Source organism: Engystomops pustulosus, chromosome 11 (assembly GCF_040894005.1).
Source record: "Engystomops pustulosus chromosome 11, aEngPut4.maternal, whole genome shotgun sequence".
Classification (NCBI taxonomy): domain Eukaryota; kingdom Metazoa; phylum Chordata; class Amphibia; order Anura; family Leptodactylidae; genus Engystomops; species Engystomops pustulosus.
The window spans coordinates 21,959,180-21,971,332 of NC_092421.1; the positions used below are offsets into that span (position 1 = coordinate 21,959,180).

General features: G+C 44.3%; 1 protein-coding gene across 2 annotated transcripts in view; it reads left to right on the forward strand.

The window, feature by feature from the left end:
• Window positions 1-226: 226 nt before the first annotated feature.
• Window positions 227-12,153, forward strand: part of TBC1D12 (TBC1 domain family member 12) — a 54,300-nt gene continuing 42,373 nt past the window's right edge. For both annotated transcript variants that reach the window (XM_072131115.1, XM_072131116.1), the window contains exon 1: window positions 227-917. In XM_072131115.1, the coding sequence (XP_071987216.1) occupies window positions 427-917 (491 nt within the window). In that variant the 5' untranslated portion in view covers window positions 227-426. The remainder of the gene's footprint in view (window positions 918-12,153) is intronic.

Below are 12,153 nucleotides of genomic sequence, written 5' to 3' on the forward strand. Positions count from 1 at the left end.
CATGTTGCAATTTTGTTCTCACAGTTCTGCCCATCTGTGAAAAATCACGGACATGATAAACAGACCCATTGACATCAATTGGTTTCGTTTTTTACGTTTTGTTCTTTCAGATATTTTCTTTCCATGCAGGTGATGTGTCACAACTCGCACAGGTGACAGCACAGGACTTCTGGCAGCGCTGTGAGGTGACAGCATAAACTACAACTCCCATGATGCTCCGGGGCCGGGGAATCCAGGGACTTCCGTGTTGACGTCTCACGTGACGGCATTGCGCAGCAGGGACGCACCTCTCAGACCCCCGGGGCTGGGGATGGACTCGGGAAGCAGCCGGTAGCCGTCCACCACCACGGAGCTCCACACCGGGACTAGGCGGCGGCCCCCGCAGCTCGTGTAGGCCGCGGCTGAAGGTGGCGGGGGGAGCGGCAAATGGTTGGGCCGGAGGATGCCGGCGGCCGCTGCGGGGAGAACGTGACTGAGGAGGGAGAAGAAGCGGAGGAGGAGGAGAGCGGAGCGTACATCACTGCCCCGGAGATGAGACTGACTAACGGAGACCTGGGCTACCTGCCCCAGCCCGGGAAGCTGCCTAACGGCGGGGTGAGCCCGGCCTGCGCCTGTCACCGGCAGTGCTGCTCCGCTCCCGAGCCCCCCGGCACCCCGCCTGTCAGCTCGTCCAGCTCCGGCTCCTCCCCGCTCAGCGCTCACACGGTGGCCGGTTACTTCGTGTCCGCCGAGGCTGACCGCTTCCGTTTCCTGGACGTGACTCTGAGCTCCCGGAATACGTACGAGGTGAGCCGCCGCCAGAGCGCCCCCGATCATCTAGCGGACGGCCTGAGCCTCGCCGAGGGGGAGAGCCCGCTGCCCGAGGACGACGATGGGGACCGGCCCTGGAGGATGGGCATCGCCGACTTCTTCTCTAGGTGAGGAGAGCCTGTCACTGTGGTAACAGCATCACCCAGGGACGTGGTACCAACACCCCTCTGTGTTGTCATAGGGAGGTTATGGCTTGTGCACCCATAGAAGTGATGCCTGATACAATCTCATCCTCATGATGGCTGTATGAAGGCGCCTATGAGTGAGACAAGACCTACATGGGTGTAAGAAGGACGTGTAAGTCACACCCAGCCTCCACTCTGGGGTGGATGGCACCCCACCACCTCTGTTCTCAGTGCCACCCATACGGTACACCCAGCCTCCACTCTGGGGTGGATGGCACCCCACAACCTCAGTACTCAGTGTCACCCACATACCATGGATTATATGTGCTGTGCTCCCAGTTTCTCTGGAAGTCCTGCCTGTACTGTATCCCGTTGTGTGATATGTACTGGATTCTCATCCTCTGACAACCAATGTTTCCAGTATATTGATCTGACTTGATGTTCGGGCGTTCCCTTATAGTCGCACACTACAGTGATAAGGTCGGGCGCGTCCTTTTTATAGGGTTCTCGGTTACCACCATGTACGGTGCAGTAATAACAAAGTGAATGGGATCTAAACAAACTCCATCCATCAGCGTAAAAGGAAATGTGAATCCGCAATGCTATTTTATTACGGCCAAAAAAAAAAAACCCTTCCCAAAGCCACATAACTGTCCTGTGGCTGCATAGATACCATTGCCTGGAGTGATATCACGTTGTAGTTTATAAATGTCAATGATTATAAATGACATGTTCTGTTTGCCAGTAGCGGTTATCACAAGGGCTTTACTATATTACTGTTACCAGGACTATAATAGCCACAGAGATACTACAATGACGGTAATATATGGTGGTAGCTACATGTAATGATCTCATTGTGCTCCTATGTGTCCGGGACTGCATTGTACACATTCATTTATCTGAGACCTGCAGAAACCCATTTGTCCTCCTTGGATCTGTGTAGGAAGTGGTGATTGTGGCCTGGGCTCGGGCTGTGGAGTGTAGGTGTACAGAGCAGCGCTCCCAGGTTCTGCTTCGCTGTTAATGGATCCATCCAGACATCAGTATACATTACTATACTTTTTGTTTTTTTTTTGTTTTTAAAGACTGCAAAACGGAAGCCAAAATGCTGATGGGAACTGACCCTTACACTTCTTCCCATTCTCAGGTCAATAGGTCAAATAAAATAACCTCCTCGAGATTGTCATGCTTTTTAATGGCTAACTGAAGCAAGGTTTCCCGACAGCTTAGATCCCTTCATCAGAATATATATACATATATGGTTATATCGTGTAATGAAGGAATGTAAGCTGTCCCGAAAGCTTGTAACATCTTCTGTTTCAGTTCACCTATATCATATTTAATGGTTATTTTATTTGACCAATCAAAAGCAATAGGAATTTCTTTAACTGGCTAAAGCTAAATTCACACGACCGCTGGGGGACCTGTATATGGCCGCTGCATATATGTCCCCCATAGGGTAGCAATGGGCGTACGTAGTGGTGCGGTACAGTACAGGTGTGGCACAATACCACGCTGAACCCGGGAAAAGATGGGAAATGCGCCGTATATCTGTATGGGGGCGAGCAGCACTCACCCCCTCCTCCCCTCCTGTGCGTCGACGCTACGGCACGGCTGGCACATGTTAGTGTGAATGGTGTCCTACATGGTACAAAACTTTTTTGTTTGTTTTTTTTTTGTCACTATGCAGGGACTTGCACTCCTACAAGATAATGGTTACTCCAGTGTCTGAAGATGATTGAGGAGCAATAACAATCATTAAGGCTCTGGAGAAGTGGGTTTGGTGATGTAATCTGTGTGCTCATTCTTGGCCAGGTCTTTCTTCCAAATGACTTTTTATTCTGCTGCCGTCATGCTGAGGGATAGGATTTTCCATTTATACACTTTATTATTAATAATTATTATTATTAGGCAGCAGGTGTGAATCCCCAATGTGAATGGGGAAGAAATGACATGGTGTTCCTCGTGCTGTCCCTATAAGATAATTGCTGGGGAGTGTGGCCAGCTGTAGTAGGATGGAAGGCTCCGAGGCCTAATGCCTGTCTGGATATACAGTATATATACATACTCCACTGTGGAATATATGCAGAGGAACATGTCGCATAGCCCTGTGCTGTAATACATAAGTCTTCTCTGATTCTAAGGTTTTGGGGTGGCACGTGGTTGATTAGGAGACACATGGTGATTCATACAGATCGCTTCCTATGTTCCGGTCAATGTATTGGAATCCGTGTAGGGTGCACACTGGGACTTCAGGCTGCCCCGGTATCCAACATCCTTCCCAGAGCCGTATTATAATTCCACAACAATGACCCGACAGTAGTATTCTGAGATGACCTCCAGCTTTTCTTGATATCTCGGAGCGTTTTGTTATTCCTGTCAGGTTGTGGACCCAGAAGTTGTCTGCCCCCCGAGAAACTTGTAATATGTTGTGCATGCCTGGTTCTGATCACTACCTTCTGGAAAAACCCTGGAGGGAAAGCAGAAGTAAAAGCCGCACCAGCTGTGGCGGTGACGCCTGACAAGTAGTGTGGAGCGCCACATAGTGTTTAACTATTTAGTCGCCCAGCTGCTCATCCTGTACGGGAAGGGGAAGCTGACTATAGATGTATAGTTGCTAGCTAATGTCCATACCGTCTTATGACCTTCAGCTGTCTTCCTATACTCTTCTGTATTGCTAGAGAGACGAGCAGCTGCTAGACACCTTAGGCGACCCATATAATGGCGAAATAATAGGATCAGCCTATTTGAAATCCAACCTTTCGGATCCTGGCTAATCCATCCAACAGATGTGTTAGGACGCTCTCCGGGGAGGAGTTCAAGAAGGGCTCGGCCATTTTTGAGAATTCCAGGTTATAGGAACTAAATATCTGGGAATGGGTCATGCATTTAGGAATTTGGAACAGATTTTTTTCCCTAAAGCTATGTTCACATCTATTATTATTATTTTTAACCTCTGGTCAGCAGAATTGATATACATAAAGACCACAGGATGAGGAAGATTGACTTTAACTCATGTGGTTACCTCCTTGCTCTGGACTGCTGAGTAATTGGCTGAAGTGGATAGATTTTTGTCTTTATTCGGCCTTACAAACTATGTTATGTATAGTATGCAACACGGTGGTAGTCAAAAAGGTTTTCCAAAGTTTCATTGTGTTTCCCTATCCACAAGAGAGCGGATAACAATCTGATTTCTGGGGCCTTCACCGATCTGGACTCCGGAGTCTTGTTCTCACTAAATGAATGACATGGAAAGTCCTGGTGCCCCATCGACTGTACGAGTGTCTCAATTTGCTGAGCACAGTGCTAGACAATATCTAACTCTCCCATAGCATCTTCTACCCTAGCGACATCCACAGGATAAGGGATAACAGTCAGTTTTTTGGGGGAGCAGATTTCTGTTTGGGTTGTTATCCTGTTAATTTGGCTTGGGGTCAGTTTACATCTAACATGGTATATACTCGAGTATAAGCCGACCCGAGTATAAGTCGAGACCCCTAATTTCAACACAAAAAACTGGGAAAACTTATTGACTCGAGTATAAGCCGAGGGTGGGAAATGCATTGGTTACAGCCTCCCAGTATATAGTCTGCCAGCCCCTGTAGCATACAGCCTGCCCAACCCCTCTAGCATACAGCCTGCCCAACCCCTGTAGTAGGAGAAAAATAACACTGTACTCATCTTTCCAACGTCCCCCATAGGTCCTCTTCTGTCTCAGACTGTCTCAGACAGAAGAGGACCTACGGGTGACATCAGAAAGGTGAGTTTTGTCTTTATTTTTTTTAGTTGACTCGAGTATAAGCCGAGTTAGGGTTTTTGAGCACAAATTTTGTGCTGAAAAACTAGGCTTATACTCGAGTATATAAGGTAATCGGTATTTTGTATCGGTTAACTATGGACGAGGTGTAATGGAAAGATTTGGACTTGTTCTTTGGTGTCTCCATTCCTGGTTGTAGCTCAAAATAACTGATGCTGAAAACTGATGGAATGATGTGTAAGTTGTTAACGGACCCTTAGCTAAAAAAGTCTCAGCAACACATATCTAGGCAGGTGGCCTTATGTATAGCCGTCAGTATGTTACACACTTAGTAGCCTTTCTTATCATGTGCGCCTAACTTTTTGAAGAGGTGATAGACTGGCAATAATTACCACACTGCCGTTGCTATTACCGTAGCTTTGTGTTGTGAGAGAGGTAGAGGTAAGGATTTGGATAAATTCTCAGTTTACAGAACACTTGCTGCGCATGTTTGGCAAGTATCAGTGTGTAACATTCAACGCTTTTGTTTGTTAAGCCGTGCCAGGAAAATCTATCCATTGCCCTGTTTCTTGTTTTCTGCTGCCAACCAAGTTGGTAGGAGAGATAAGAGACCTGCTGTGGAGCTGTCCGAGATCCTGGGGGCTTTATCTCTCTGCCCTTGGCTGGAGATATTAAATCCTTTCATGGACAACTTTTCTGATCCACTGGCTCAGGACAGCATCAGAATATAAATACTTGAAATATAAATATAATATTTGGGGCTTTTATGGGACCCACACCAGTGGCAAATGGGCATGACTTTATTAAAGGGGTTCTACCAAGTATTGCTGTTATTCCCCCATCCACAGCAGTGGGACCCCCATCAATCGCAAGATAACAAGAGTCCTGTTCCCACTGATTTGATGATGTGTCTATTTAATATTTTGGGAGCGCTCAGCCATCTCCTGCACTCCCATTCACGGTCTGTTTGTGCCGAAGATAGCAAAGTCATGTGTTCAGCAATTTCTACCACGCGGCCACGCCTATAGTATTGAACGGAGCTGTCTCTTCATTCAGTTAGTAAGAACCGGACCCCCATTCTCATGATTGGGTTCCCAGCAATCAAATTATCCCCTATCTTTTGGGTAGGAAGCCGTAGGGCATCGGGTATATTACCAAGCATATAATGAAATGTTAGCGAAGGTAAATCTGCTCAGCACAAGAGTAAATCTATTTGGGAATAATTTTAGTTTGTTGGTACATTGCCGGTTGTTACATTGCAGAAAGATGATGTAGATAAAGCTGAGGAAGAGACTGCGGGCAATGTAATTGACAGACACTGGAAAACAGATCATCCGCTGCCGTGTCCTTTCATGGAGCGTGGCTGGAAAATCACACTGAGGTTTACCAGACCACAGAAAGCTGCGTGTCCAGTTTCCATCCTTTCACTCTGGGCAGATGGAAATTTCCAGAATTGACTTTTCAAGCAATTTGTTGAAATTGACGGTTACGTTTTGTGTCTTGGAGAAAGAGTTTGACTTGTCCTGATACTTTTATTAAATACATCATCCTGGAAGAGGAACCTTCTATTTCCTTTTTTTTGGTGGGGAAGCTTTTACCGAAGAGGGGTTTCCACTACAGGAAGAGATGAGATATTTCTAGGATACGCGAACACTTCCTCAGCTGCGAGGGTCTGACTTCTGGGACTAGGGAGAGTTATATAAGTGGTGTGATATATAAATATTCAGTACAATGAGCACAGAATAATTATAAATAACATACAGCCTCCTTTTATGTCAATAACTACAATTGTGACTGGTAAAAGGCTGTAGTTTTATTAGTCGTGGAGTCACTTCTAAGGTACAAGTAGGAGTGAGAATTCGGCGTTCATCTGCTCCGCCTTGGTCCACGTCGTCGTGTTCCAGATTAGCAATACATATGATAGGCTGTCTTCCTTTGATTTATTAGGATACAGTCACTGATAGAATAAAGAGCTGACATCATCTTGGTCATGATGAGGCCGCCGTCCAACACTAGGGTAATGATTCTGTACTGTGGTGAAGGGATACAGCATATATCTTATGTATTACTGTGACCTATAGTGCGGGGCGCGGTGTACAGCACATTCTCCTTCCTTTATGAAATACTGGGAAAGCAGAGAACAGAAATGGTTGGAAGGAGTATACATCATGTAGACTAAATATATTTCTGATATAATATATTTTGTCTTGATGTCTTTGACATACAAGTAACGTCTCAAATTCTGAGGGTGTGTTATTTGGTATATTATTGTTTCTGGCAGGAAAGGAGGTCTATGGGAAATGTTGGAATTGACAGGCCTCTCCTCACTCTGAGATCACGCTGATAAAGGAAGAATTCAGTTCCCAAAGAAATAAGCGATGCAGATACATTGTTCACCTATTTACACTGAAATGTTTCTTGCGGCGCTCGCATCTGAAGATTGTCTTGCCTGTAAACACTTTTTTTTGTGGGGTTGGTGGTTTATGCTCATTATACCTAAAAGCCTTTTTTTTTTTTTTGTTTGTTTTTTATATATATATGGAAACCGTATGCAGCATAGTACAGAATGATAATCCTAAAATGATAGTCTTTTCCTGGGTTGCATATACACTAAACATACGGTCTTGTAGGTGAAGCTCCCGGCATCAGAATTATTCTTTTCTTGGGAGAATCTGTGGCCTAAATGCAGAGAAATCTGCACATGTATTTAAGTACAGACAAGCATCGCAGTGCACCATGAGTGTGCTCCAGAGTTTGGAGATGCAGGACCCTCACTAATCTATTCTAAGTATGGAAGATCAGACTTCATATTGGGTTTGTTTGTAGTCTGTAACCATAGAGACACATCCTACACAGGATTTGTGCATGGCTGTATTTATTTAAAGGGATTTTCTTAAGGGGTGGGGAGAAGATAAAAAGACAAAATAAGCATTTTGATATCTTGCATGACTTTTTTTTTTTTTTTTTTTTTTTTTAACCCTTAGTTTTGTGACGGGAAACTTCCGACACAGCAATAAATTCCCCATTTCTCTGTATGGTCACAGCCTCTTCCTGGCACCCACTCAATGCTCCTGAGATACCTGTAAATATTTCACACTATTTTCTATAGGAGATGCTATTGGAACTCTGAATGTCAAACACAGTAACGTGGCAATCACCTCTTCTTAGGAGGCTTTTAGAAGCCTAGAGGCCTCAATAGCAATCTTCCATACAGGTACAAAGTACTGCTATATGAAGAAATCTGTTATTCTACTCGTCTATATAAACCAATCAGCCATCCTGTTTTTCTAAACCATCCAGCCAAGAAAGAAGGTGGTGTTAAAAAAAAAAAAAAAAAAATAAGGAATGTTCGATTACCGTATATACTCAAGTATAATCCGACCCGAGGTACCTAATTTTAATACAAAAAAACCTGGCAAAACCTATTGAATCAAGTTTAAGCCTAGGGTGGGAAAAGCATTGGTCACAGCCTCCACCCAGTATATAGCTTGCCGGCCCCCCGGTATATAGCCTGCCGACCCTCCCCCCCCCCCCCCCCCCCTCCCCACAGTACAAAGTCAGCCTGCCTCCTTCCAGCACATAAAAAAATAACCCCTACCCCTCCCCAGGTCCTCTGCGGTGCACACACTGACGCCAACCGCTTGCTGACATCGGTGTGTGCGCCGTGGAACTGCTAAAGGACCGACTGCCAACAGGAAGCAAGAAGAGGACCTGCAGGGGACGTGGTAAAGGTGATTAATGATTTTATTTTTTTAATTTGCCTCGAATACAAGCAGAGTTAAGTTTTTCCAGCACATTTTTTGAGCGTATACATTCAAGTGTATACGGTATATTAGAGAAGTTGTGAAATGCAAACTTTTTGTTCTTTACAGACAACCCCTTTAAGTACATTAACTAAATAGCTTTGTTCCCGTTTTATGTGTGTGTTTTTATGTGAGTAACCAGGTTAGGTTGAGGGATTATTAATAAAGTGAAGGCAAGGAATGTGAATCTCGTGTGGCCGTATGGAAATCTGCTTTAATTCTAATAAACTAAAGAGTAAGCAGGAGACGAAGTGTCTGCCCGGACACAGGAACATTGTAAAATATAGATGAATGACATGTTTGGAGAAAAAAGAGATTTCACTGATCCTTTCCTTTTGGCCAGGATAATCTGTCATTGATGCGATATTTAAAGGGAACCTGTCACCATATTTGCACATATAGAGCCAGTGATAGGTTCCTATAGAGCTCTATAAATTGTCTGACCCCCTTCTTTTAGATAAAAAATTGTTCCGCTTACATCCACATAAATCACCTTTTTATCTTGTATTACCTTCCGTTAGAGGGGGCGTGTCCTTCTCGGCCGACCCCTCCCATCTAATCCTCCCCATGCCTTATGCCTCTTTACTGGTCACAGTTCATATTGTGTGACCAGAGTGACATCATCTCAGGTACTTTAACCTCTTAATAATAGCAAACTGTACCTCATGTATGTATCTGACCACATGAAGTCACAGCAGCCTCCATGGACAACTTCTCCTCTCCATCCTCCATGGAGGCTGCTGTGATTTCATTTAATCGCATACATGGTGTACAGTTTGCTATTCTTAGAAGGCTAAAGGACCTGCGATGATGTCACTGGTCACATGTGATGAATGTAACACAAGGCACCATGTGAAAAAATGGACACAATATTTTCCATCTGTACATAGAGCTTTATATGTCTGTAGTTGAATATTAGCAGACGGTACCCAAGTACAAGGAGGCAGAGCAGGGATATGAAGAAATAATGGGGTGTGGCTCACTGGGAGAGAGAGAAGAGTCAGATACCAGACATGAGTCACAAAAGCTAATTTGCATTTGCAAAATGTCTAATTTAGCTGCCAGTGAGGCACTGTACCTTTATTTTAGGTGATATAAGAAGGACTTGTAACCCTTATTCAGGAGGCATTGTTAACAAAATGGTCAACAAAATCTTGTTTTTTTGTGTAACTTTTTTTTTTTTCCTGCGTAACAAATTGCACTTCATAGTGATTGTTTTTATTATTCCATGCTGTATTTTTTACTTTTACTTTTTTTCAGACTCCCTAGGGTACTTTAACCCTAGGCTGTCTGTCTGATCCTACCATATACTGCCATGCTACAGTATGGCAGTATATGGGGATTTTCATCCTCATACATTACAATGTCCAATTAGCACATAGTAATGAATGGGTTAAAACCAGACAGCCTCGGGTCTTTTATATTTGTATATGTGCTTTTAATGTTGGCAATTGAGGGACTATTGCCCTTTTCTCCTTGCTCCGTCATTTTTTGGGATATCTTGTGACCCGTTGAGCACTGTTGTGTATTGTTGAAGTCTTTACCATCTGCTTCCATACACACAGATAGACGTTTGTTATTTTGGTGGAATCTGATTGGACAGGTTTAAAGAACGGTGAAAGTTTTTCTGTATCTTGGAAACCCCTCTTGAATTCCTGGTCTGTGATTTCCAGGGATTGATCACAGGATGTTCTTTTGGTTATGATGCATTTTGGACATGAGTCCATTAACCTGTGGTGCACTTCTTATTTTTACTTGTCTGACGCTCCTGACTTGCCCCATTCACTAAAATCAGATTACTGGGGACATCTCTTCCTCTCTTATTTGAACAGATGGCTCTACTGGCAGGACACCTCGCACTATGTCCAGAGTAATTCATTACACATGTAGATTTACCAAATTACCCAAGCAAGGAGCTATATCCGTTCTATCTGCTTTCCCTGATCACTATGTGACTGCAGTACAATTCAAATTCATGTAACAGGGGACGGGTTCTTTTTTAAGAGGACCTCCTAAATGACATTAATGATTTGTATAACAAACTATTAAAGGGATCCTGTCGGTGGTAATTGACCTAATAAGTCACTACCACTATGTTGTCGGACATCTAAAATCCTTCCAGATCATGTTTCTTTCATGGTTCAGTGTTGTTGCATTACCCTGAAAATCAACTTTGAAATGAGATGTAAGTTGGTTGTTCATCACTGAAGTCAAGCTCTCCCCGCTTCAAAACACCCACTTTTGTTGTGACTGACAAGATGCACTAGACTTTAACAACATACTTGTGGTGGATTATTAGGTCCATTTCTGCTGATGGGTTCCCTTTAAACACATGTTCCATTAAGAAATTCCACATTGTCTAGTTCAGTGACGCTCTATGGTGATATACTTTGCACCCAGAATGGCAACACAATATCCTGTGTCACAATGTTTAGTGCAGGGCACATCTCCAGAGTGTATTTTGGCAGTTCCAATGATCAGCCCAGCTCTATAATCCCACGGCAAGGGTGAAATGTAGGATTACATGGCAGCACATCATTGACTGTATAGTGGAAGCCAGTAATGTGGAGAATTATACCGGACCCAGGACAGCAGGGGGGCCTCTCCATGAGTTTTATAGATCTTTGAGTACAGCAGGGAAACAGACAATCTTTGTAGCTGCATATCCATGAGTGTCTGTGAAATGTCAACCAATTTTACAGTCACAGGGAAAGAGTTATTTATATGTCCTATACTAATGGTCGTTCCTGGACACTTCTCTGTTTAGAATAAATAATGCACTGCTCAAAAAATAAAGGGAGCACTCGAGTAATCCTATATCTAAATGATGGAATGAATGAAATATTCTTATTGAATAGTTCTGTACAAAGTTGAATGTGCTGACCACACAATCACAAAAAAATCATCAATGGAAATGGATTATTAACCAATAGAGGCCTGGATTTGGAGTTGCGCACAAAATTTAAGAAAAGCACACTACAGGCTGATCAACGTTGATGTAATGTCCATAATACAAGACAAAATAAGGCTCAGTACACTGTGTGGCCTCCACATGCCTCTATGACCTCTCTACAATGCCTCGGCATGCTCCCAATGAGGTTGCGGATGGTCTCCTCAAGGATCTTCTCCGAGACTTTGGATTAAAGCATCTGCCAACTCCTGGACAGTCTGTGGTGCAACATGACGGTGGTGGATGGAGCAAGTTATGATGTCCCCGATGTTCTCAATTCGCTTCAGGTCTGGGGAACGAGCGGACCAGTCCGTATCTTCGATGCCTTCATTGTCCAAGAACTGCTGACACTCCAGCCACATGACGTCCAGTTGGAACCCAGGGCCAACCGTATCTGCTCTCAGAAGGGGTATCCTCTTGGTACCTAATGGCAGACAGGCTACCTCTGGTGAGCACCCCACGCCATTACTGACCCACTGCCAAACCAGTCATGTTACAGGTAGCAGATCGCTCTCCGTGGCGTCTCCAGACTTTCATGGCGTCTTTCATCTATGAAGAGCATTGGGCGCCAGTGGCAAATGTCCTAATACTGATGTTCTCTGGCAAATGCCAAGCGTCAAGCATGGTATTGGGCTGTGAGCACAACCCCCATCTGTGGACGTGTTGCCCTCATTCCATCCTCATGGAGTCTGTATTTAACCATTTGTG